The sequence below is a fragment of the Hesperophylax consimilis genome, chromosome 9, assembly GCF_061612785.1.
Source record: "Hesperophylax consimilis isolate HC1 chromosome 9, BYU_Hcon_1.0, whole genome shotgun sequence".
NCBI lineage: Eukaryota > Metazoa > Arthropoda > Insecta > Trichoptera > Limnephilidae > Hesperophylax > Hesperophylax consimilis.
This window is the reverse complement of record NC_142844.1, coordinates 18,719,095-18,746,238: the sequence shown is the minus strand read 5'-3', so window position 1 is coordinate 18,746,238 and position 27,144 is coordinate 18,719,095. Positions and strand designations below refer to the sequence as shown.

The 27,144-nt window shown below is 32.3% G+C and overlaps 1 protein-coding gene across 1 annotated transcript in view; it reads left to right on the top strand.

Annotated features, from left to right (window-relative positions):
- Positions 1-26,811, top strand: part of Ptx1 (pituitary homeobox homolog Ptx1) — a 43,154-nt gene extending 16,343 nt beyond the window's left edge. Inside the window, exon 3 of the mRNA XM_089635153.1 lies at positions 24,263-26,811. Coding sequence (XP_089491279.1) covers positions 24,263-24,862 — 600 coding nt within the window. The 3' untranslated portion in view covers positions 24,863-26,811. The remainder of the gene's footprint in view (positions 1-24,262) is intronic.
- The last annotated feature ends 333 nt before the right edge of the window (positions 26,812-27,144 follow it).

The following is a 27,144-nucleotide window of genomic DNA, read 5'->3' as shown; positions in this document are numbered from 1 at the left end:
TTAATTTTCCACATTATACACTAAAATCATAACCGAAAATGGGTTCGTAAGTAGGAGATTTTTAACTTTAGAGCAGTTTTCATAGGCCTTTAAATTTTTTTTATGGGCTTATAAAAAGACTTATATAAAAAATACTCGATTATTTCAAAGGTCAAGATGTATTCTACTCGCAGTATTTACTTAAAGCAACTGAAACATTTCTAGGTGATCAAATTTTCAAACCAAAAACACATGATTTTGCATTACTACGTATGGCATCCCCTTAAGTTCAGTAATTTCATCTAGAGAAATAACTTTTAATTTGAAAAAATGCCTTAAATCATCAAATATTACTTTAGAATGATGTATTTTGAAAATTATTCTTTACGGAGCCAAAGACACTGGCTTGAAGGGTTTCGCAAAAAGTGTTTCGGTAGATATATTCGTGGATGTTAACTTTTTCAATAGAAACATTTTTTTGGTATAATAATGCCCCGATTGTGCAGTCATTATTGTTAACAACACAGTTGTTAGTAATTTCTAAACCATCACCAACGTAATTTTTTTATTTATTTACGCCTTGAATCTTCTTCTTCCAATGTTCGCTTCCACTGGGGTACCTCTTTGGTTATATTTTCTGGTGCCCTGTAATATCACCTAGCATATTTTCCAGTTGACCTCTCCTTGGAACTTACAGATTCTTACAGTGGTTTAATCCAATTGGAATTGAGGTACATATTTAAACTTCTTTGTGACAGTTAATTAACTTTTGTTTCTTGTATAAATAAAATAACTAACGAGAGCAAAAATGTTTGGGGTTTATTTTGAAGACAGGAAAAGATTTTAAATCGATGAATTCCTTTAAGTTACTAGTCACTGGGTTGGTGAAAAGCAATCAGATTTTTGAAGACAGGAAAAGATTTTAAATCGATGAATTCCTTTAAGTTACTAGTCACTGGGTTGGTGAAAAGCAATCAGATTCAATAATCTGGGCTCCATTTTATATTATTCACCAATTAAAAATTGAGAGTGCAGCAAAAGTTTCTGAGATTTAATAATTATTATTTAGGAATTTCAATCGAAGATCTTAATTACTCGTTATTAATGGACTCACAAAACAAACAATTATTGAACTCCTTTTTACAAGAGAACTCTCTATGATTAGCTTATATCGTTCATACTTAGTTTATTGCGTTTTTTACTATACACTTATTACTGTAATCCTGCACAACATACATATAAAAATGTATGCACGTTAAAGTCTCCAAGGCGTGAATAAATATAAAAATTATTTTTTTTAAAAGAAAAGTATAAAATAATGAGAAAATCAGAAAATTTTATTAGAAATATAAATAAAATAAGGAAACAGGGATTAAAATTCGTGCTTGAAAAATTTCGACCCTTTCAATCCAGCTATTTTCGATGTAATTTTATAAAATTTTAACGTAACAAATTCACATGACAAATCACAATAAAACATTAATTCACTCACTTTGATTAGATTAAAATTAAAGGCAGGTACCATTAATAGTAACCTTCAGTTTCCTCCAAGAACCTTTGTATGCTACCACTTAAAAAACTCGAAATATTTGAAATGTTGCAGGATAAGGTAATTTTCGATTGCTAAAGTTCCATTTTGTAATTATGAATTATTCATAAAAGTTTCTCTATTTGCTTTTGATTGTACACTTGCATAATATAAACAGATTTGTTTTCTCACGATCAGAATTTTGGTCACTCATAAACAGAGTTTATCCAATAAAAGGCGTGTTATTTCCTTTATGTATCGATTCGTAAAAATGCTCAAAACATTATTGGAATATTTGAGGCATGTAAACTAAATTTGTCAGAAATTCGTATTACAGTGTCATCCTATTCAAACACAGCGCTTTATTCCCCACCATTCACTTCCAGCTTTATCTCCGCTACACAGCCTACCACCTACGGCCTCCGGTAACCTACGCTCTCTTCAATTCTACAATTTATATAGCCTACAAATCTACACTCTACACCGCGCACGTGAACTCACACCTCTACCGTGTAATAGCTCATGCGCGTTAACGGGGTAACGTAGAAACGTAGAAACATAGCAACGTAGTAACATTAACTCTCTACAAGTCTGCAGTCATCACACCGTAGTCATTGCCGGCCGGATGCAGTTAATCCATCCGCAATTAAGACTATAAATCAGGGTGGGATTAGGGCAGTTGCATATTAATTCGCAGCCCCGGGACTGGCGGGTGACGGACGCCACTGGCTGCGTGTGCCATGTGACCAGAAAACCTATTACAACTTTTGTCATACGTGGTGGGCATATTAGAGTTGTAAATTGTTATTCAATCATTGTTTTACCTAGATTTTCTGTAATCTCCATGGATATTTAAAAAGGACAAAAAGCGAAAGTATTTTAGTTAGGCTTTAGGCTAGTTAGTTAGGCTTTGGGTTTTAGGCTTTATTTAACATTGTAAAGTGCACAAATGAATACTAATTTTAAACTACGAATTTTATTTTAGTGAATTTGCGTCCATTAACTTGGTTTAACTTTAAGTGTAACACTAATGAATGTAAATAATCAATGTTTGGATAAGATCATAGAATAAGGAATAACACAAGAAATGTCTTATGGGCGTATTTCGTGATCCAAATATTTGCCCAATAGAAGCTTTAATATCCAATTCAAAACTGTGTTTGCGAAATTTCAATGGGAAGGAGATCAACGATGATAGGCGGGTGTATAGATATGAGATAGAGCGCTGGACTATTAGCTAATTGGATCGTATGTTTGTGCCAAATTTGAACTAAAAAGTCGCTCGATTTGATTATTGACTTAGTGGAAGTTCCCATGTTTTCAATTCACATTTTTTAAATATTTTTTGTTCGTGGTGTTATCATAATACTCTTCAAGTAACACACGAATGAAAAAATCCTGTTAAGCTTTTTGTTGAAATAGTTCGGATTTTAGTTGGTTGAGCATTATCAAAAATACTGCTTTCGGTTGTGGGTCTGTGTAACTGTGGTTCAATTAACTCGTTTGGCTATGAATGTAAGTGTCATTTTCAAATTTTTTACGTATTATATGAAGAACTCACACAAGACCTATAATATAATTTTATATATGATAGCAGAAAATTATGAAATGCGTATTTCTTTTGTATAAATTTCTTTAGTATTTTTTTTGTATTGTGTAGGTAAGCAGGTATTTAATTTAAATTGCCTAAGTATAGTATTTTTTTTATATTAGAAATTTGAATATCGTTTGTTTAATTAACTTTGGGTTAGTCAAACGCAGCGTAAAATATTTTTTTATTAAAAACGCTAGTATTAAATAAAGGCGGATATTATTTTTACTTTAGCAAACGTCACAAAATATTACAAAATGTACGTTTAAAAAACTTCCACCAAAAATGCATCGACAATTTTATTTCCTCGTGAAATGTAAGCGCAAATATAAAAAATATCGGCAATATTTTAACGGGCTGTCCGCGGAGAGCAGCGCTGAAAGGTAGTGTGGGGTTGGGGGGTGGGGGGGTGCAGTTTGCACTACCTGCAGCCGATTTAACAGATAACTGCACTTTTTTCCATACCCGTTCCCGACGGCTCGTCCCAATATTGAACAAAAAACGAGCGTTAATTCCTGCAAACATTTTTGCAGCGCCGATGATTGATATGGTGGACTTTTATTTCAACACCGAACTCTATATTTCCACGGCCAACTCGCTAATTCGGCCCAGCAATTGATGTAGCGTGCACTGTTGTGATTTATTGAGCGAAATATATATTTTTTCACTTTATAGAAATATTTAACGAATTAAAGTGTTTTTTTCATTTTGAATCTAATGCGACCAAAGTACATTTTGTCTTTGGTGACATTTAACCTGAAATAATTTCTAACAACACCAACTTTCTATTTTTTTACCTGCACGTTTATTTTGATATTATACGTTATTTCCAAAACTATATTTTTTTATTTTTTTTTATTGAATAAATAGTTAATACATATCAACAAACAAGTCCTGCTAAGCCAATTGAATTGGCTTGTCAACAGGTGCTTAAAGTTTAGTTTCATATACATTTTTATAAGTTATAATTTACATCTTATATCTACAGAATCAACAATTTCTTATATCTACAGAATCAACATTTTGCATCAATTATTAACAACTTTACCTCAAGTTGATGAATCGATAGTAGTGTGTTTTATTCAATATATATTTTTTACATTATATATCTAGTGTACATCAGTTCTAAAACAAACAAAATAATATTCGAATTTCCTACGAGCTTAAATTTTGACTTCACAACATTGAGACATAACCCACGAAAACTGCTAGATTTTTAGCTTCCTTAACATTTAAAAGGAGTTCATTGAACATTTTTAATCTTTTATAATATACTTTGTTTTGTGTTCTCGATAAATTTGTCTAAAATTGTTGCAGTTTTTCGTTGTATACTTTTTAACATATAAACTAATAACATTTTATTATTTAACTTGTAATGAAATACTAAACGTTGTCACACACTTAAAATATTGAGTTTGCGTTGCAGTGTTTTTATTCTAGTATATTTGCCAGAGCAGAATATAGATCTCATGAATTATTTTCATTATTTTGACTTGATTAGAAAAATTACACTTTAACAGTTAATCAGGTGGGATGCTACAAGTTAGTGTTAAATTTTAATTTGTTATCGATTATAATTCGCAAGAATTTGACTGTCTATATTTAAGATAATATAGTCGTTTAGTTTTTTTACCTAACACTACGAATTTACTTTCAGTGGATTTATGTTTAACAATTTAGATATTTCAAGAAGTTCACCTTATATTTTTGACATTAAAACTTCAGTATTATTTTCTATAATGTACATAAGTGTGTCATTTGCAAAAAGACTGAATAAACAGTACTTTAGGCACCTTGCAATATCATTAATGTATCTAATAAAACTACTCGGCTTTGACACGTTCTTAGATTCTTTTACAATAATATTTTAAAAATTCGTCAAATAATACAGTGTTCGTTTATAATGATTCAATAGTTATCTGGATATTTAAGCTTTTGATTTAAATGACATTTCAAAATGAAAGCACGCAGTGGAATTGACACAGAAAATACAGTGACTTAAAGCTTTGTAAGTGTAAGGCCAGAGTTCACCGTTGAAAGGTTTTTACTGGTTCGGAAAACAAATGTCAGATTTATTAAGACGATGCCATACGTAGTAATGCAAAATCATGTGTTTTTGGTTTGAAAATTTGGTCGCCTAGAAATGTTTCAGATGCTTTAATTAAATACTCCGAGTATAGAATACATCTTGGCCTTTGAAATAATCGAGTATTTTTTAGATCAAGTAAGTAAGTCTATTTATAAGCCCAAAAAAATAATGTATAAGGCCTATGAACCCTGCTTTAAAGTTCAAAATCTCCTGCTACGAACCCATTTTCGGTTATGATTTTATTGTATAATGTGAAAAATTAATGTATTTATAAAATGATCGAAAAAAAATGAATATTTATGCCTGAACATCCACAAAATAAAATAAAAGGCACTTTTTGGCCATGTTTTTTTCTTGCATAAATCAAAACAGGCGGATGGTGTTAAGCGGGAATTTAAACCTTATCGCCATCTACGTAAGGGTTATAATTGATAGCGGCTCAATTTAAAATATTACATGACGTAGTGCATCGCCTTAAGTAATTTTGTTAGCCAACTATAATGTTTTACTCGGTGCAACTTTTTAAAATAGGTATTTAGTACTTTTGAGTTACGTGTACACGAATGTCTAGACTGATTTTTGACCCATAAAATAAAATACCACCAATAATTCCACTTATTTCATCGCTATCGTGAATACTTACGGGTTTAACGCCATAAAACTTGATTGATTTTTTCCACTGCCATAAAGATAATTCTATGAAACTATTGCAATCATATCCATTGTAAAACTAATATTACAGTATTTCAATTGAATGGTTTACCCCATACATGCAGGAACAAGCCTTAGATTACTGGATTGTAAAAGACGGAAAAACAATTTATTGATATTTTTTGTATTACTTAAAATTAATGCTATTTTGAGAACAAACTACGACAGAATTATTAAAAAAACGAAAATTACTTCCTTTAATAGATTTTTTTTCGTCGATATCTTTGCAATGGTGTTTTCTCAGTTATCAAACTGAGAAAACACCTCTTTACCTATAGGTACATAGGTTAAGAAAATATAAATCAACTCATAGCATAAAATCAAATAATACAAAATAAAAATAAATCAAATAACAAAAAAATTGATCCAGATCGAAACGTAAAGAGAGAAATAACGAAAGAAAGAAGTTAAAAAAAAACAGTTTTGAAGAGTCTTGAACTCTTTAAGAGGAAGCTACAAGCCAAAAGTGTGTATTTGGTATACCTTATATTGTAGGTAATAGGCATTCAAATCGCTTGACTAACGGAGTCTAGAAACGTTCGATTTCAAGCACAAAACTGGTTTTTATTTATTTTGTGAATAATTTTATAAGAAAGCAAAAAAGTTAATCAGGCGAAACTGTCACAGATAATCTTAGCTGTAATATTGTATTTTTAAAAAGTAGTTTACTTTACGCGTTTATACATTTCTATTAAAAAAAAATTTTTTTTGGAGTTTACATTTATATTTTTTATTGAGTATTTTTTTTATATTCTACTCAAGCGAAACGATAGGAAAACCTTCAATTTATCGAAAGCATATTTTTTGGTTTCCATAATGTACACCAATTCGTTATAAAGATTAATCAAAATAGTGATTTAGCATTAAGCTTCGCCTTAAGAAAGTTTCGTTCCCTTTCAAATATCCAACTCCGAGCACCAACAGCAAATTGGGACAAACTAGTCGATGACATTTTTGGGGCGAAGAACAAGAATTAACGTTGCGCGTATGTAGTTCTTGCCTTGGGGATAATGGAAAGCATCCTTTGTTCGATGAGTAGCTCATGTGCCTTTGATTAGTGGATCTTTAAGAGGTTGTCGTCCATACATAGAAATAGAACAGGATTATCTTTGTAAACAACTTCCGAATATCTAAAACTCGAAAACTGATTAACCGAAACCGCAAAGAGATTAATTACCCGAGGGGTGAGTAGGATGTCATTTAAATATAATACTCAATACGACTTTTTGAGCTGTGATAAATTCGATGGACAATTGATGTTACTAGACCTCCGCAATCCGCATCTCTCCAATCTCTTAATTTTACAGAAAGTCTCTTCACCTGAAACAGCAAAACCCTTTAACAGTGGACTTCGGAATCATGAAAAACTGCACAGCTTTTTTCTGGAATTTCTACGACACGCAATATTCAACATTATTTCGTTCAAATTTTAAATCCGTTAATAATTCGCGGAAAAAAACAATTTTAATATGTATTTTTTTTTAAAACTTCTTCATAATTTTACTTGTTTTTGGAAGGAAATTATAATGGCGTTTTAATATGTTCAAGTTCACTTCGTTTCCAATATTATCAGTGGATTTAATATATCAATTAAACCAAAGAGGTTAAACTTATATATTTTTATCGTTAAAAAGAAGATAATACTAATAAAGTGTAAAAAGAAACATGAACTTAAAAATATCACAATGGCCGAATTGGTAAGACGTAAGACAACGTTCCTGGGTTCGATTCCAGTTGAGACCGTTACCTTTTTTCTTATTTTTCTGTGTCTTGTTCTATTTCTTGTTTGGTTTAGATTTATTAATATTATCTTCTTCTTCAATGATATATTTAATTGGTGCAAATAACATTCTGAAGTTATTCCAATAAAGTTGATTATTTATTTCGTATCTACATAAAACACATTTCAAAAATATAAAAGGTCTGGCTATCCAACTAAGAAGATTTCCCGTCATGGGAAAGTACATATAAAATATAACAGAATTGTCACAAAAGACGAGATGCCTTATTATGATGTGTTCCATATTTTGATATTGTTCTAAACCAAAGGTTCCCAAACTTTTTTGACCCGTAGACCACTTGCCAAATATTTTCTTTTTCCGTAGACCCCTGCCTACCGAATATTGATTTTTCCTAAAACTATTAACGTCCCATGTGATAATTGTTTATTTTTTCGTAAAAAGATTCCCTTCCCTTGGCTGTTCAACAATCGGGTGGCGGAATAGTTCCTCTGTATTTGCATTGTGCAGACAGGGGCGCCACTGTGAAGTATTACATCAAATGAAAATGAAGCAGGTTAAGCAACGGGAATTTCTTACTGTAGCTAGCTGTATTGAACGTCATTATTACCCTAGACGTTTTTCAAAAACAAGTTGGGAATCTAGGAAAATTTGCGGCTTCCAATGTGCAATGTTTTGATTCAATATATTAATTCTGACGAGAAAAGGAACCTATCTCTGTTTATATACCTCAATAAACAACGAGATGTAAAAATGCAAATATCAAATAAGTAATTTCTCAGTCTATTACATATTAGTATTATGTAAACTGTGGGATTTGTGTTAGGTGTATTGTGTCATTTACGGAACTCCTAAATGTTGACTTAAGGAAAATGGGGGTCGGCTCATATGTACCCCCATTTGAATCTTGTGGACCCCTAAATTTTTTTCTCGCTGACATGGACCCCCAGAAAGCCAATATCGACCCCTGGGGGTCCATATAGACCACTTTGGGAACCTCTGTTTTAAACCTTCAAAAAGCTTACCGACATGCAAAATATAAAAAAAACTAAATTGTTTCTGTTGTAGGGGCTTGATATATCATCTAAAGATGATAGAAATAAATATATTTTAAAAGCAATACACCTCTAGTTTAGTCTGACCTACAATTATTTACTGCAAAGACTTTGGAGTAATAATAACAAGTATGTATGACAACTAGCAGCCATAAAACTGATAACAATTACTAATCAACAGAATGTGTGTACACAGGGAATCGTATGTCGTTATGATAACTGCTTTGTCAGTCCTATTCACAATATGTATTATTCCATTGTTTATATTTCAGTACAATTAACGTTTATGTTTAATGTAGTAAAGATATCAGAGGTACACACCGGTGTAAAGATATGTATGTACCTACCCACATGGTGGTGAGATTCTCTTTCTCTTTTCTGGAATTTCAATTAGAATTATACCCTCAATTCTTTAGTACATTAAATATTTATTTCTAACAATAAGTAGGTACCAATTCTTTACGATAAAATACTTTTATTTCTAACATTAAGTAGGTACCAATTTTTTGCGATAAAATTATTTCCTAGCAAAGCCATAAAGTATTTGCATGGTAACTAAATTTCATAAAATATGTTCACATGTTCCACTTAACTCGAATATACTTAACTCGAATCTACTCTCGAACAGTAAGGTTTGGCGTCATGAAATGTGCATGAGTTTCTGCTTAGAATGGATACGTTTACGCAAATATTTCAACATCGGAAAGTAATTGCTTTAGTGATCCAAAAATACATAATATTGTGTGTTTCATATTTTAGTTTTGTTCAACTAGAGAAAAATATGTAGAAACTTGGGCAAAGTAAGACAGTAGTATGTCAAAAAAAGTTCGTTAAAGTCATTTATTTATTTAACGCCCATAGAGCTTTTACAATAAGGTAGTACAACTTTTAGATGACAGATAATTTTGAAACATATAAATAAAATTACATTAGGTAAAAAATACAACAAACCAAAATAAAAATAGAGTGATCAAATAGATTTACAATTTAATGTTGATTATTGGTATTCAAACAACAACTTCAATTGTTAAATAATCAAAGCTTAATTAGTTAAGACGTCACATTCTTTTGTGTTGTTAATTTTCAATGATTTCAAGAAAAAAAAATGCAATAAAAACGGAGCCGGGTATTTAAATACTTGTTTAACATAGAGTTAAATTACAATTCATTTAATCACGTCACATCCAGTAGCTAATACATGTCTAAGTTCTCTTAAAGGTAGCTTCTATTATTAAAAAAAGAATTTTAAGCACTGTTTGCTAAAATAATCAAATTATCATATTTCCAGGAGTTAAAACTTTGTGATCTTAAAAGTTAGCTACTGGAAATAAAAAATGATCTTCGTAATAAAATAATGTTTGCATTATTGAGTGAAAGGGAATCATTAAAACGTCGTTTACACCTTCTAACTCCCAAATGCTGACTCTCTGATTAAATATTATTTGTCAAGTGAAACACAACTAGCCGGGAAAACTGTCAGTCCGCGAAAATGAATTTACAACAGCTGCAGTGCGGCGTTTACGTTAAGGTATCGCCCGTTGGAAATAGACAACTTAACTATTATTTGACCAAGATAAGGAACATTCAAAAACCGCGGTGGTGCCTGTAACTCGTTGATTAAACTGAAGAGTTTTACAAAATTTGAAACCTTTTATTCATTATTATTTTTGGAAATAAAAATAGATCCTTTGACTAAAATCTCATCTCCTAAGTTTTATAAGAGTCTCTTAATGTTTAATTCTTATGATCATAAATTAATTATTTATTAATTTATTGAAAATTGATGGCACAAGTGCTATATATATGCATTATAGTTATTGACAGTCATAGTACAAATAAAATATAGACAGATAAAAATAAAAATTATAATTTTTATTATATTAGTAACCAAAAACAAAAGAAAATGTATATACGTATGTAGTATATATTTTTACAAAGTAAATTATCAATGAAAAAGAAAAATATTTTTTAATTTTTTTTATTCAGTGGCCCTCTTTAAAAATGTGCAGTTGAAATGTTTAATAAAAAATTACAGCTTTATACTTCAATGTAAACATCAGCCACATGATAATTATAATGAATAATTGCACATTTAAATAAGAGAGATTCCAAAGGCTGTGCAATGTAAAGTTACAACACGATATTGTCCGTTCTATAACATATTATGTGCAATTTACACGTAATTTTTTTTTGTAACAACTGGAAAATAATAATCCGAATGGTAATCATCAAATTTGCTTAGCTTTTGATGTACAGAATTTACAGATTATTGCAAATATTTCCACCTATTGAGCCTTGAAATAAACCATGTTTAAATTCAGTCGAAGCCGGGTACTGATTACTACAAAAAAATGCATTTATAATATATGTGTGTGTGTATGCTGCTTACAGCCTTCCTGACCTGACAAATAGAACAAAGTAAACCAAAAAAACTAATATTATTTAAACAGATTATGTTCTTCAATCTAGTTTACAACGGCATTTTGTGTTCTTTGAAGATAAACCCAATGATATATCTATGTAGATAGTACCCACAAACACAAGTTCTCTGATATTCTAGTATCTCACTACATTTAGTAGGTGACATGGTTTGTAGGTGAGGGTGTGTGCTCACTGATAACTCATGTTCCGTCACGTATGTCTTTATTTTACATGTGTTTTTACCTGTTAGCTTCAATGCGCGCTGATTATAAAAACCCACCTTCGTTAGCAAGTCAATAATACATTATTTTGTTAATAATATGTTTTGTTTAGTGTGGTTGAGCTGTATGTGATTGATATAAATACACAGTCCACCATATGGAAATACAAAATATATAAATAAAATATACAAAATAACAATTAAACATTACATTCTTATAATGTCTATTTTTCAACTGTTAAGTTAGTAATAATTCCACCAAGTTAATACTGACTTGGTGGATAATTAATGTACTAGTATTTATTATTCTCGTTGCGCCAAAGTATCGCATACGGAGAAAAATGAACATTGCTAATTTATTAAGAGTCTATTTAAATTTTAGGTCTATTTTAATTCCGGTTAAAGGGAGGATTGCTGGTCTTACGTATGAATTAACGGGTTTCCTGATAAACTTTTAGTAAATTACGAATATATTGTCACAATGTCGTAGCACGTGTTCATGAAAATCCGAATATTTTCGAATGTCGTCATTTTATATTAGCACGTGCATATAATAATTTAAAAATATTCTTAATAATTTATTAATACTAATTATTCTGTGTATTTTAAAAGTATCATGGCCTTCAGCGACGTTAGGGAGAAAAAACCCACTAAGAACATTTTTTTTTAATTTTCTCAGAACGATCATCTCCCGATTCCCAGTTGAATTTTTAATCTAACAGTTAGCGGTTGGTGATTGCTATCTAATTTTGTAAAATTCGGTGCTCCAAACAGACGATTATTTCGTAACTGCATAGTGGTACGTGCCTTTCACCTTACGAGACAAAATAATGAGGTATTCCACGAGAATTCTGTTCATAGATGCGTTCAGGTTTTAAAGTTAGATAGAGAAAAAAATACGCTTCATATTCAAATCTAGAAGTAAACCACAGATAAATTTGAATTTGCACCTCTATGAAACCAAAGGTTCCGACCGCAATTTAATTAAAAAAATTATGAATCTTTGTGAAGTTGTTACTAATTATTATCAAATGAAACGACAGAAAAGCCAGAAAACAGTAATGTTTTTAAAATGTTTGTCTTTAAAATGAGTTTTTTTTTTCGTTATCAGCTATTTTAGATCAATATTTAGAAGGTGTGTCATTTTTTAATCTTTTTTAACGTTTTCATTCAAAAAAGTTATAAGAGTGCTACTTATAATAAAAAGTTATATGAGTGCTTCTAATAATAAAAAGTTATATGAGTGCTTCTAATAATAAAATTTGAAAGCCTATTTCACCACCCTTCAAAAACATTTTTTTTTGGTACGTTCAGAAATATTCCATTTATTTGGATTTTATTCCGAAGCGAATATAATTACAAATTCTGACAGAATATTCCAGATGCCTGAGGGCTTAATATGTGAATAAAATCATCTGCACGAGAAATTCCAATGAGGATATCATTTTCTTTATTTGTAACAAAATAGGAAGATAATTTAATAATTTACGATAGTTTTTCAACTTTTTACAGATTTCTTTAAACTTTAAATCAAAAGATTTCCATTCAAAATCTCAGTAGTAAATAGTATTCAACAATTCAATTAAAGCACACAATGATTCACAGAAGCAATAGTGTGTGTCCAATTCAATGGGTCGGGCTCCTTTCTACAAACATTTATTCAGGCTTGTGATCTATCATCCCCTCTGTTCTCACAGCAGGAGCTTTTTAATAACCACACAGTCCAACCAACTCCAACACCCAACTCCAACACCCAACACCCAACACCTAGCACCCAGCACCCTTTATCCCGGTTTGCATAGGGTGTCCTTATTGTGGTCTATATTTCTTTTCATTAAGTATAGTGGGCTGAATTGATGGAAAATACACACTAAAAGTTTTGGGAAAAATCATTTTAAATGTGAATTTTAGGTGTTTTGTTTGTCAAATAATAATAATAACAAATGATTTATTATCTTCCTTCCTTTGTAAGAAATGGATATAATGATATCCTTGCTGATATATGATGAGAGATGATATCCTTGGGATCTTCCGTAATGAGGATATTATTTACTTATTACTACATTTTTTCAGTATGAATAATATGACATGAAATAATTATAAATATATTATGTTGTGTTTTTTTTCTGAAATAATTATAAATACAGCCGTTTTTGCTCCTTATCGTTGTATTCAAAATAGGTTTTTTCGTATGTACCTACCTACCTGCTTGCCTCTACTATCAATATATTCGCAAAAAGACATTTTCAAAATATGAGTTGGTATTACTTATTAAAAAAATAATTTCAAAAATACGCTTTTATTACTCAGATTTAATATCATTGATTGTATTATTTTTTTGTTTTTTTTTTTAATGCTGTAGTGTTTTCGGTTTCAGTCTGTATTTGGTGTAAATTATAAAAATGGTTTAGAATCAGAATTAAATTGAATCCGAATCATTATGTGCAGGTTGCAAAAGGATATTGTCTTTTTAAATATGTAGGTATCTATTCGCTAGTTGGGCTTTTACTTTGACTTTTTTACATTAACTCCACACAGGAGGCCATGAGGAAAATTATTTCCTGCAGGGTCTATGTCACCATCGAGGATTCTGTCTGGAGGATCTTTTTAATGAGTGGATGGAGTGAACATGGATCTATAAGAGACCAATGTTGTAGGAGACCGGCAAATCTTTCACCAAGCGACCGTTCTCATGTGACAAATGTCAACTATGTACAAATTAGAAGGGATCAATGATGTTAGTTCCTGAGACCATCTAAGATTGAAATACCAGTGCTTAAAAATTGCGATCCGTTTTTTAAGAAAGGGGAATCAAAGGAACCGTCCATTTTGTCAGGGACTTTATCAAGTATTTTGGCGCTCCAGACTGGAGGTGCCCACCAAATTCAACAGTGGGTGCGCTTACGATTTCATATATTTAAGGGTCAGTTTATTACGGTTTGTACCATTAAAGCATCTGCGAGCCCTGCTTAGATCGATCAGCTTCTGTTGTTACCTGTACAAAATATTTTATAAAGAACATACGGGCATATATCTAAAAGATAATAAGTCGAGTTGATGAATGAGTTGTTAAGTATAATCGACTGCAATTGAATTGCAACCATCCTCAATCGGCCATGGATCATTCCATTATTGTTTATTGATTATTGCCAAGGAACTGTAAAACAATGGTACGTAAATTATTTATTATTAAATGCATCTAAGAATTGAATAATTATTTGCCATTTTAAGAAGTACCTTACAGTTTTGGCAGAAACCTTCACCGAATTCGGCATTATAAAATGTAGGTTATCTAAGCAGGTCATTAATTAGAACTTATACCAGCAAAAGAAGAAAAATCATAGAAAATTAATAGACATAGATTATAAATTACGACTTCCTTTTCCGGAATTACATTTACAGTGTTTTAATAGTTACCTACATTTATCATAAATGATATGAATTGAGTCTTTCCTTGAAACTTTACTTGTAACCTGTAATCGTCTTACTAATGAGATTCTTAAACGCTAGTTCAACGGTGATGTAGTAAAGCCGTGCCTAGTTGGAGACCGTTTTAATCAAAGAAAAGCCACGGTAATGAGTCGAGTTTTTCACTGTTCTGACCTTACACGTCGCGTAATATTTACGCCACCTGTACAGCAAGGCTGTATATGAGTTTCAAACGTGTATTAAAAAAGTATTTCTAAGACACTTATCTAAATTATTATAACTTAACTTCAAAGTAGAAATTTAACTAGCAACATTCTCTGGGGTCATGCAACTCTAACAGCTCTAGAATGCATAACACAGTGCAACACTTATTACGACCGTTCTATAATTTTCTTCACGCTCCATTAAAAAGTATAAGAAATTGTAAAAAAATTGACAGTTATTTGTTTAATACTATCTAATCTAAATTTTTGTTAGCTAATCTCAAATCTATAAAATAAACTCGGCAAAAGTAACTAGTTCATACTTAGTATTATGATGTTGTAAGGACGTTCAATGTTTTGCCTTAATTCAGGCAATCTACTACGTAGCACGTCATTAACTCCAAATAAATTCGTGTCCAATCTCAACGATACGCGAATCAAAACTAAATCAAACAAGATTCTCCCCACGATGTTATTTATGTTTGATAGCGGCGCCGCATCAATATAATCCTTAAGTACGGGCATTACACGGTTTATATTTGTGTGAAACAACCTACTGGGCTTAATCTTATATGGATTTAATGAGGGTATAACATTTACGCAGGCGTAGTATAATAAGGCAATAAAGTTGTCATTTGGCGCACCGGACGCGTGTTACTGTATTGCCCTAATGTTATTTCTGAACTTAGTAGGTAGCGTGAATAAAAGTTGCTGGTTTAGGGGTGCGCGCAGGGACGTCCCGTTTTATATCAATCAATAATGTTTCCAAGATTTTAATTTTTTTTTTAACATATTTTTTATTTATTAAATAATTAATAAATTTACAGTATAATAGTATTACAGAGTGTAATCAATAATGTTAGCTAAAATAATTCATACAATTAATTTTCACTGCTTTGATTTTTAATATTCCTCTTCTATAGAAGCTGGCGCTTGTGTCTATAAGAGTGGTGAGCATCAAGATTAAGAATATTTAGTACGGGTTGTTTCGGAGAATTTTAACAATTCATCAAATTTCAACGTTCATTTATGGGTTCTGTGAAAGTCCTATTCAAATTCTGTTATTATATCATTATAGGCTAGTTGCTTGACAGAACTGAAATAAAAACAGAACTTAAAAATATCTTTCACAGAACTTGAAAATTAACTTTGAAATTTGAAGAATTGTTCAAGTTCTCCGAAACAACCCGTCCTTAGTGTTTGTTATTATGAATATTAAAATATATAATTAATTATAAAGATAGTTTCATCATTTCGGTATTTTTACATTGAACTTCTCTTTAATTGGTTTTAGTAGGTGTTTATCGTTTTCTATTGTTTTTATATTTTCGGGTAAGCTGTTGATTTTTTCCCTAGATATATGTAATGATGTTGAGGAAAAGTGGTGTTACATTTTTGTGTTGGAATTATATGTTTTTGACGAGTACGATTTTCATTTAAAAAGCTTTATTAGAATATTAAAAAACTAAAACCATTTTTTTCGAATATATTATCACGAAATTTCCTAAAAGTTTATCTGGTACGAGTTAATTCAGTCGTTAAAGGCCTGCAATCCCATTTTAACCGGATCACCAATAATATAAAGAGATTCTTAATAAATTAGCAATACTAATTTTTGTCCGTGTATCATCCCCAATCGGTATATGTTGTGAGGTTGAAGGTAGTAGGGAAGGGAAGGCGAAGAAAGGTTTGTAAGTACCTACCTGGCTATACGTAACTGGTGACTAAATACAACTAAAGCCATTTGAGTGGTTACCTTTCACCGGGGCGCAACTGAGGGTATTTACCTCTCTAGTTAGGTACACATAACTTATTTTATTATCCGCCATTGCCCGCCATATGAATTAAAAAAATGCGTTACAAATAATTTGAAATCGTGTCATATTTAATATTAAAATAATAATTGCATAGATCATGGAAGTAATTATACTGCTAACTAAAGTTTGCTTAAAACTATAAATTACGTTTTATGGACTATTTTTCTTATTAAAAATTAAAAATTGAAATTGAAAAATTGATCAGTTAAAAAAACAGCATGTCCTATTTTTAAATGGCAGATTATTCTTCCATAAATAAATAATGGAGCTATAAGACTTGAAAAGCTAAATAATAGTGCTATTTTATTTGAAATACTAAATAATTGTGCTATTATAGAATTGCTAAATATTAAGGCTATTATATTTGAGTAGCTAAATAAAATAACTAATATAATTAAATGGCTATATTCTTTATGGACAGTAAAAATATTAAAGAAATGCTTGAACTTTAAAATAATACACCGAAAAAGCTTCGCAAATTTAATGATTTCAGGGCTCAGTTATTAATGACATGATCTAATCAACTGAAGGTGTCCTATTAAATATTACTTAAGCTATAGATTACTAGCTTAAGTGTTACTATTAAATACTCTATCTTGAATGATCCGTATTAGTAATATTGTTTGACACTTTTAATATTAAGTTCACCCATTGGATAATAATAACAACCGTCGATAATTGTTATTTTTATGAAGCTTAAATAATGCAAATGGATATTAAGATAATTTAATGACAATAAGCCTATTTATTTTATCTAATAAGTAAGTAGGTACTTGGTGTTATAGTTATATTTTATATAAGGATGGTTTGGGGAGACTCTTTGACCTCTCCAACTTTTCTCTCGACCCATCCATCGCCTTGCGCCGCTGCGGGAGGGTATATTTATACGTCTCTCCTGGATACACTGATCACTCTCCCTAGATTCCTTCCCACTCCTCGTACCTATTTCCTTCCCAGAACTTCCTCTCCTTAAAAATACCCTCCATGCAGCATCCCAAATATGACACAGGCCCCGAGGGAAATAATTTCCTTAAGTGCTTCTTGTAAAAAAAAATAATTGAAAATTTTTAAAAATAATGTAAAAAAAAAACAAGTCTACTAAAATAATCTTTATGTATGTAGGTACCAATTACCCGTACAAATGGTGCTTAATTAAAATCTATTTGAGGAAATCCTTTAATATTTCATCTCTCCTATACGGGTAAATATATCTATTGTTTACAATTTGACATAATACTTATGCATTATGTATCCTGAGCTTTTCACCCACAAGTGAAAACATCTGCAAAAACAAAGTATAATAAATATACCAATTACTTTGATATTATTTATTTGAAGTATTGTAAAAACAATATACCCTACGTAAATATAATATAGTATGTATAAAAAAATGCTGATATTTTTGGCACTGAAGGGTGCCACGAACCACCTTTAGATGTGTTCACACGAAGCATAGTAAACAGTACTCATCTGATTGGAGACGAATGACCAATTTGGCCGGTTGTGACGTGTGAACGCAGCACCGCGATGTAATCCAATCACACGCTTGTACAGAATTCAGGAAACGGACGCGTGCCGGACGTGGCACTGCACGGATTCCAAATTCAAAAATGTACCGTGAAATTCGAAAAAATTACATGTTCCTTGTACCCACAAATAAACAGGATAACAGGACTTTTACGAGCGTGACATTATTGGTTTAGATGCATTTACGACCGGCTTAAATCTCACGGTTTTATATCCTATTTCATTATTTGTTTTTTTTTTAGTGTCCCAAAATGTTTGTTACATAGACTATTGTTCCTACTGTTGACTAACATTATTGTTTTCTTCAAAATTGTTAAGGTAGTTGGCCATTACGTAAAGCTTATAGATGTTTAGCAGAATACTGATATTCATTGACTTTTAAATAAATAGATGAGCCAATCATGGAAAGGGGAACAAGCCAAATTGCTCGGAGAGACGAAGCGGCGTGAACGTCTCACTTTCAACAATGAATTTCACAGTAGAAAAGTAACTCGCATTGTAATATCAGCATTCAGCCCTCGAAAAAAAATGCTTACGAATTACTAGTCGTTTTTACAATGGCGAGCAAATTTCAAGCTGCATAAAAAACCTAACTGCTAACTACGTATCCTAAATCGGGTAAAAAACAATTCGAGTTTTTTCCAAAAATTTATATTTTGATGCACTATTTAATTAGATACCTTTTACAAATATATTAAAATTTACCCACCGCACTCAATTTTAGTTTACTCGTTAAATAAGAATACACAGCACAGTAACAGCGATCAAATTAAGAAACCCACCTAATATTTTTCTTATATTGTAATTATAAATTGAATTAATCCAATATGTTATCATGTACCCTGTATACAGTGTTCCTTAATTGCATATTATTACATGTACCTTGATAAAATTTATTAGGTGTTTTCATAAAAAAAAACTAATATTCGGGTGTACAAATATGTCTGAAAAAGTTTTTATTTTGATTACTTTGATAAATATATATGTATATAGACTATATTACTAGCGTAACTATTAATGTTAAGTATGGAAATATAATTCATAACAGCAGCGTGTACAAATGTTAACTAAACCAGGCAATTTGGCTGTCCTAAAACGGGAAAATCTCCTAGTTGGACAGCCAAAGCTTCCTTAATATGTGTGTAATTATTTGTATCTAATAAATAAATAAATAAACAAATAAATAAAGAAAGACTGCTGATCTCAGTATAGAAACTAAAATTATGATAATCAAATATATTAGAGCTACTAAAATAAAAGGGCATTAAATCTAATAATTTATTTATTCATCAGTCATCCGGGGTAATGTTTAGCTAAATTGAGATAATTTGACGGTGATTTAATCCTACCCTAAGTTACTAGGGTCATCAAAGAAGGGGACATTTTGTCTAGGGGAGTTGGAACTTTTAGATATTTCATATTGATACTACTCGTGGGTGAACTGTTGTAATGATCTTTTATTAGATTATATCTGGTCCGAGTGGTTGAAATCATAATTTTCCACTAATTATCTCTTTTTGACTTATTTTAAGCAATAATTAGTCGCCTGAAATATCCATAAAATATCTTCTGATGTTTGGTCAGGTGCTCTGGACTACTGAGCTAGGTCGTCTTATTTCCAAATAATTCAATATGTACTAGTAATTCAATCAACAATTACTGCTTTTTTTCACCTGTATACAACCAACTTTATTTTTGTAGGAAAGGCTTTGTTAGTGCTAATTTTTCCACTAGATGGCGTCGAGACATATTATATCTTTATTTGTTGGTGAAATATTTTGACTTGTCAAATATTATTATTTTTTTAAATGATAAACTAATGTTTATAAGACAAGGTTTCTTATGTATAGAAAAAAGGATAAAAACAACAAAGGATAATAATTTGTAATCCTTTGTGATTTGCATAAGAAAACTTGTCTTGTAAACATTAGATTATCATTTAGAAAATAATCTTTTTGACTTATTTGATAAATTGATATAGTACCTGCGGCGGCGATCAGGCCTGATTTAAAAATATGTATTTAAATATAGCTTTTCATTGTTGCAATTCTGCCGTTATGAATTTCTTGAAATTGATTTAATTTGTTTTTGTTTTTCTGTTTCAAGAAATCGTTGTACTTATTTGGAATGTCTTATTCACTTTGTTTTACTAAGGCACCTACCTGAAGAAAATTTAATTAATTTGATAGGTATTTAAGTATCTACTTAGATATCTAATGATTTCACAGGAAATTTTGGTTTTGATTTATTGAATAAGACTCTACAACTACTAGCTTTAAGGCGATGCCATACGTAGTAACGCAAAATCATGTGTTTTTTGGTTTGAAAATTTTGTCGCCTAGAAATGTTTCAGGTGCTTTAATTAAATACTGCGAGTAGAATACATCTTGGCCTTTGAAATAATCGAGTATTTTTTTATATAAGTCTTTTTATAAGCCCAGAAAAAAATAATGTATAGGACTATGAAAACTGCTTTAAAGTTCATAATCTCCTACTTACGAACCCATTTTCGGTTATGTTTTTATTGTATAATGTGGCAAATTAAGTTATTTATAAAATTATCGAAAAAAATTAAATATTTATGCCTGAACATACACAAAATAAAATAAAAGGCACTTTTTGGCCATGTTTTTTTCTTGCATAAATCAAAACAGGCGGATGGTGTTAAGCGGTAATTTAAACCTTATCGCCATCTACGTAAGGGTTATTATTGATAGCGGCTCAATTTAATATTACACGACGTAGTGCATCGCCTTACATGTATGTTTATGCTATGGGAAAATATGACATACTACTGTAAGAACTTGAACTGGACAGCTAGCCCTATGTCGCATTTCAACGTTTGACACACTTATTATTTCGGTATGCCATTTTAATAATTTTGATTTAGGTACAGGCTCAAACTTAAAACCATGGATCTACCACAAAGCTCAGAAGATTTGCTCTGGATGCGAATACCAAAACAATTATAAATCATCTTGCAACCGTCAAAACGCATTCGCACATTGTAATTTATTAATATTATTAACGAAGTTGTTCATTATAAACTTCCCGCAAAGCTTTCGCGTGATATTTTGGCCGGCGCATAATCCATTCATCCCACTGTGCACTGTGCACTGTGCAGTGGGCTTAGAGTGCATCACGTGACCAAACGTTTATTGGATAATAATGGTAATTTCGTGTAAATATGGCGCTCTAACGGTATTCATGTATTCCGCGAGAGATCGAATCTCACCGCAGATGTAATAACACTTAATATTGATGGCGGCCAGGGTACTCGTACATATCAATGTTTCGGTTTCCGGGAAAAGTTGTTTCAGGGATTTATTGTGTAACTATTATGTGGTTTTAATTCAAATTTGACTTATGATGTTTTGATTTCCATACGATGTGAATACATATTAAATTTTTGTGAATATTATTTAGAATGCATATTACAATTTCCATATATCCGTGAAAAATTATAAATGGAGAATTTGAGAAGCTGAAAGTAGTTTATAAAATATTTTCCCCAGGATCACATGACCTTCCATCTTCAATTTTTTTTCAAATATTATTTATTTTGTTGTAGTTTTTCAAAATTTAAACATTTCAAATATAGAATTATTTTGTAATGTATGTCTGATTTCGGCAAAGAGTGAGATCAATGACTGTCTGGTAAAATTTGATAGAAGCACCCTCCCCAATAAAGACTTTTTTGAAATTGTAAGAGTAAGTATTACAGACCGACTACAGAAGTATCAGGGCTCTAGAGGGTAAATCTGGCTTCCAATAAACTGGGCGTCTTGTATAGGGCTAGTAGATTCAACAATATTAACCAGCTGCTAACCGTATACAAATCTCAAGTACGCACAACAATTGACTTTGGGAGCCACCTCTGGGCTGGAGCCCTGATTCTGTGCAAAAGAGGGCGGTTCACGGCAATGTGGTCATGCTGATTCTGTTCATGCTTTTTTTTCGAGAGGATATGAGGATGCTGCTACCAAGGACAGAAAAAAGTGGGTGTGTCAAGCCTACGCAAGACAGAAGTGAAACTTCTTTTGTTAAACCGTATGAACCACAATCAATTACGTATTTCACTCGTATTACACTCACGACGCAGTATACTAACCAAGCAGCTGATGCTTGGCGTGGCGCAGTTCGCTGGTGTCTGAGAGAGAGGAAAGAAGAGAAGAGAGAGAACGTTCGTGAGCGGCTCCCCCACCTCAACAAGCGCATATGGTGAGAGAGGGACAGTGAACGGTGAGCGGTGGTGGGGGTACCCGCATTTTCGTGTCGATCCTGACTCGGTTTTACTCCGTCCATCGAAAATCCATTACGCGCCTAAAGAAGTTTCACTTCAATAATTTATGTAAAAGAAATAAAATGAAGATATTTTATGAAGCCCAAAAAGACTATCAATATCTTCTATGGGAACCAAAAATTTCCAAAAATACCTACCTAATTTTTTCTGCCGTCTAATGTGGGATGATCACTTTGAAAGTCGTTTTTTGTGCTTTGGATGCTCCTGTCGAATACGTGAATATCAAACTCTTTCTAGCTTTGTGAATACAGGATTAAACAGAAAATCTAATCCACACTGTTGCTGCTGTCTGTGTGTTTACGCGATATTAAAGAATTTTGGAATGTATTTCGACCCGCTTCGTGCGTAGTGTCGTGTTGTTGTTGCGTGTGTTGTCTCTGAGGTTGGGATGGTGTCATTAAATTGCATTACTTAGTGCTGTTTATGGCTATAAAAAATAAGTCTAAAGCTTTTATTTACTTCGGATAAATACATAATTCTTATCATATATATATTTATTTTAAGCCAAGAAAACAAGGGAAGCGCAGCATCCAAAGTATGTACGATGGAACCGCACCTGGTACCCACCTAATATTACTAATATTGTATGTAATATGCTACTGTAAAAAAAGAACATTAGCGGATAATGACTCGCGTAAGTCACTAATTATGTTAGATTCGTTCCAGTAACTTGAGCAACCAGCCAACAAAATCCGCCGACAAAGATCCGCAGGAAAGCCATCGCACAATCATAAACTTTGAAGAAGTAGATTCCCTAAAGTTTCATGGGAAACGGACCCTCAACAATAAAGTCGCAAACAAAGACGTATCAGGAATTCAGGAAAGCGAAGAGGTCGGTGCCGGGGGGCGCGTCGCAGCGGGGGTGTCCCGGCAACCTACCGGTGTAGCGCCATTTCGGTGGGGAAGTCAAAGTATATGAGAACGTCGGGACCAATCACAGGGGTCGTTTATCTTCATTCCAACGCCACAATTAGACGGGTCGTTGGCTGCCGAGGAGGGTGGGTCGGGGTGGTCTGGGTGGGGTTGGAGCGTCAGATGAAACGGTGCAATAATGCGATGGGAAAATGACAGTTCTAGCTGGGGAATATTCTAAACGGTTTGCAGTAAGGATTCAATCACCATTCTGAGTCGGTGGTGCGCATTCAGAGTTTAATTTTACAGGGTTCGTTTTCTAGTATTTTGTACGAGTCATTAATTTTGAATGCATTTTTGGTTTGTGCATGTTTTTCTTTACGAATTAGTTGGGTGACTACCAATCGTGATCGCGAATACAGGTTTTTAAAAAATATTATGCATGCATACTTCTACTCGGAATCATGACACAGGAAATGCTGTGAAGTGAAAGAAAGTGTGTGGAAGAATTGAAGAAGATTGATAACATTGCTTATGGAATTATTCACTAAGCATAGCTAATAAAATGCAAGTAAATGGTGATATTTCATCGAGTTTTGCGGAGTGTATCATTCGACTAAAAAGTTGGTGCAAATGGGTATTTGTACTGCTCTTCCTTTCTTCCATATATTCTCCTGATACTCTTTTCTCCGTCCATCTGCTCACTATGTACAAACCATTAAGAATGCGATTTTATTCCCTAAAAGGTTTTTTACTTGAAATTAATGATACCTAATAAGAGACTTTTATTTGTTGCAGGTATGGTTTAAGAACCGGCGCGCGAAATGGAGAAAGCGCGAGCGCAACGCTATGAACGCCGCCGCGGCCGCAGCGGCAGACTTCAAGAACGGTTTCGGTTCCCAGTTCAACGGCCTCATGCAGACCTTCCCTGACACGGACTCGCTGTACTCATCCTACCCCTACAACAACTGGGCAACCAAGGTCCCCAGCCCGCTAGGCACCAAGTCCTTCCCCTGGCCTGTGAACCCACTAGGCTCAGTGGTTCCCAGTAACCATCACCAAGGATCGGTGAACTGTTTCAACGCGGCGTCTTCTGTCAGTAGTATGGGCTCAGGTACAATGTTGCCAGGAGGGATGGGAGGTGGGTCTGGGACCAGCGCCCCGCCTTGCCCGTACACAACCCCTCCCAACCCTTATTCCATGTACCACCACCGCGGTCCCACAGAGCCTTGCGCAGCTATGTCTTCCAGCATAGCCAGCCTCCGCTTGAAGGCGAAGCAGCATTCGTCAGGGTTCGTGTATTCCTCGACCAGCCCCGTAGTGTCTCGGGCGGGGTCCGCGGGTCTCTCGGCCTGCCAGTATGCGGGAGTGGGCGTGGGGGCGGACAGGACTGTCTGAGAAGAGGACTCCGCCCCTGAGGGGCGCAGGGACAGGAGCCCCCTGTCCTCCATGGAGAGGCATTCGACGCACGATCCTTGAACGAAACCTCAGCGCAGTATTTATTTTTTTACTAAGATCGGTATATCCCACATTTAGCAATGGAATGAAAATTTAAACTATTTGATAATAATTCATTTTCAATCAATATTTTAACAAAGATCACAAAATCTTCAACAATTGTATCAAAATCACAAATTTATTCTATTCTATCTTTCGTTTTGCTTGTTGTTTATGTACGAATATTCAATTAGGAAATAAATGACAATCCTTTTCTAATTCAGTGTTCGAAAGGAAAAAAGGAATGAGTCGAAGAATCAAGTTCTTTATTTAAATACGCAAAGTCGCCCCTTACTTACATGTCTTGCAAGAAAAATTTAATGAGTTACGATCTGTAGATACCGATAGGTACGGATTTTACATAAATTAAATTTCATAGAAGCAAACGACATACCTATTATGTTAGTATTCATTTTTTGCAAGGAGAAAAGGTTGTTTATTATTCATTGCAGTTCAAACAAACTCATCTCCTTTTTCCTTTCGCACACATAATTAGTTCCCAAACAAAAACAACAAAATATTAATTTGTAAGTAACAGTAATAGCGATCTCTAACAATCATTTGAGATTTTTTATAACTTCCTGAATCTGCAATCAGCAAACTGTCTATTACTGAAATAATTTAGCCGATATAAATAACAGTGCAATTTTAACTACGAACTTATCGCGTATAGTAATAATTGATTATTTTTTCCTAAGTAGAACTCGACCGGATTCATTCAGTTAGTCTGAATCGTGTACATATTATTTTACTATAAATATGCATTACTGAAATTATTAGTTTTTTTATAAAGTTAAGTTGTTAAACCCAATGTAACATTTAGTAAGAGTTACAAACTAGTGATAATTTTATCTTAGAATGGTGATTATTTGTAAAAAAATGTATTCTTAAGTTTAATAAGATAATGAAAAATGTTAAATATTCTAAAATTAAGAATTTCCCCAAAAGGATGGGTGTTGTTACCAATAAATCAGTGTATAGGTAATTACATCGCTGACTTAAACCTTGATTTCCAAAGAAAAATAATATCGTGTAAATAATATTTATTTACAGTACATATTTATTTTTTGCCTTTGATTAAATAATTTTATATTTATTACAATATATTATATTTACATTTATTTTGTCGAGATTTTTTAAAATGGTTAACGGGTAAAACAAATAATTATTTCGTCCCAAATCTGTTACTTTATTGAGCTAAAGTACAAGATTTTGCAAGTCTTTTTTTTTTCAAATAGTAATTACTACCCGGCTGTGCCCGAGTCTTAATATACTTTTTAACGAAATCTTTCTTCTTGAAAAATTAATTAAAAATAGAACACACAATGTGGCTTCTCGATATTATGTTCGCAAACAAAGTTAGTCAAAAGTGATTTTCAATTTGGTAAAAAAATTCTATTCCAAAAATATTCTGTGTAAATTTTATGACGCCTGAGCTTACTTTTCAATACGCAGATTTTCTAACGTATGGCTAATATAATAAAATATTATCAATTTTTGGGCGCTACTCATCACGTAAGGTTGTGTCGATAATGTTCATAAAACAATACATTTTGTTTTGTAAATCTACCAGGCGAGCAGAACATCTAAAGAGAACTGAGATTAATAAAGGTTAGCGATGTTTTTTTTGTTTTTATTTTCATAGATTATATTCATACAGTAAAGATTTCGTCTGAGTAGAATACTCTTAACATTTTTTTCTATTTATTACTTTAATGTTAAAATGAAGAATCGTTATTTTCTTTAGATTAATTTGATACAATTGTGCACCAAATAATTTGTAATCATAAATATGTAATATCACTTTTGTACATATAATGTTACGAATTTTCAATAATAGGTTATATGTATTTGCTAGGATTTATTAATGATAATAAAATATGAACTTATTGTTAATTAAGACCACATACCTATAATTAAATAAAAAAAACCTCATTCTTTGCATATCGTTTGTAACTCCATCGAATCGTCTAGTCAGAATAAAACCAAACATAATCAAATACAATGCTTTTTATTTCCTTATAATCCTTCCAAAATTACCTACTCCGTTTATGAAACATAAAAGATCTCCCTAAAATTTGTTACAATTTGATAAGTTAGTTCCACGTCTTCCTCAATAGTGGAGTGGTTAAGACCCTTCTCTACGAATCCGGAGGCCGCAAGTTCGAATCCCGGTGTGTGCA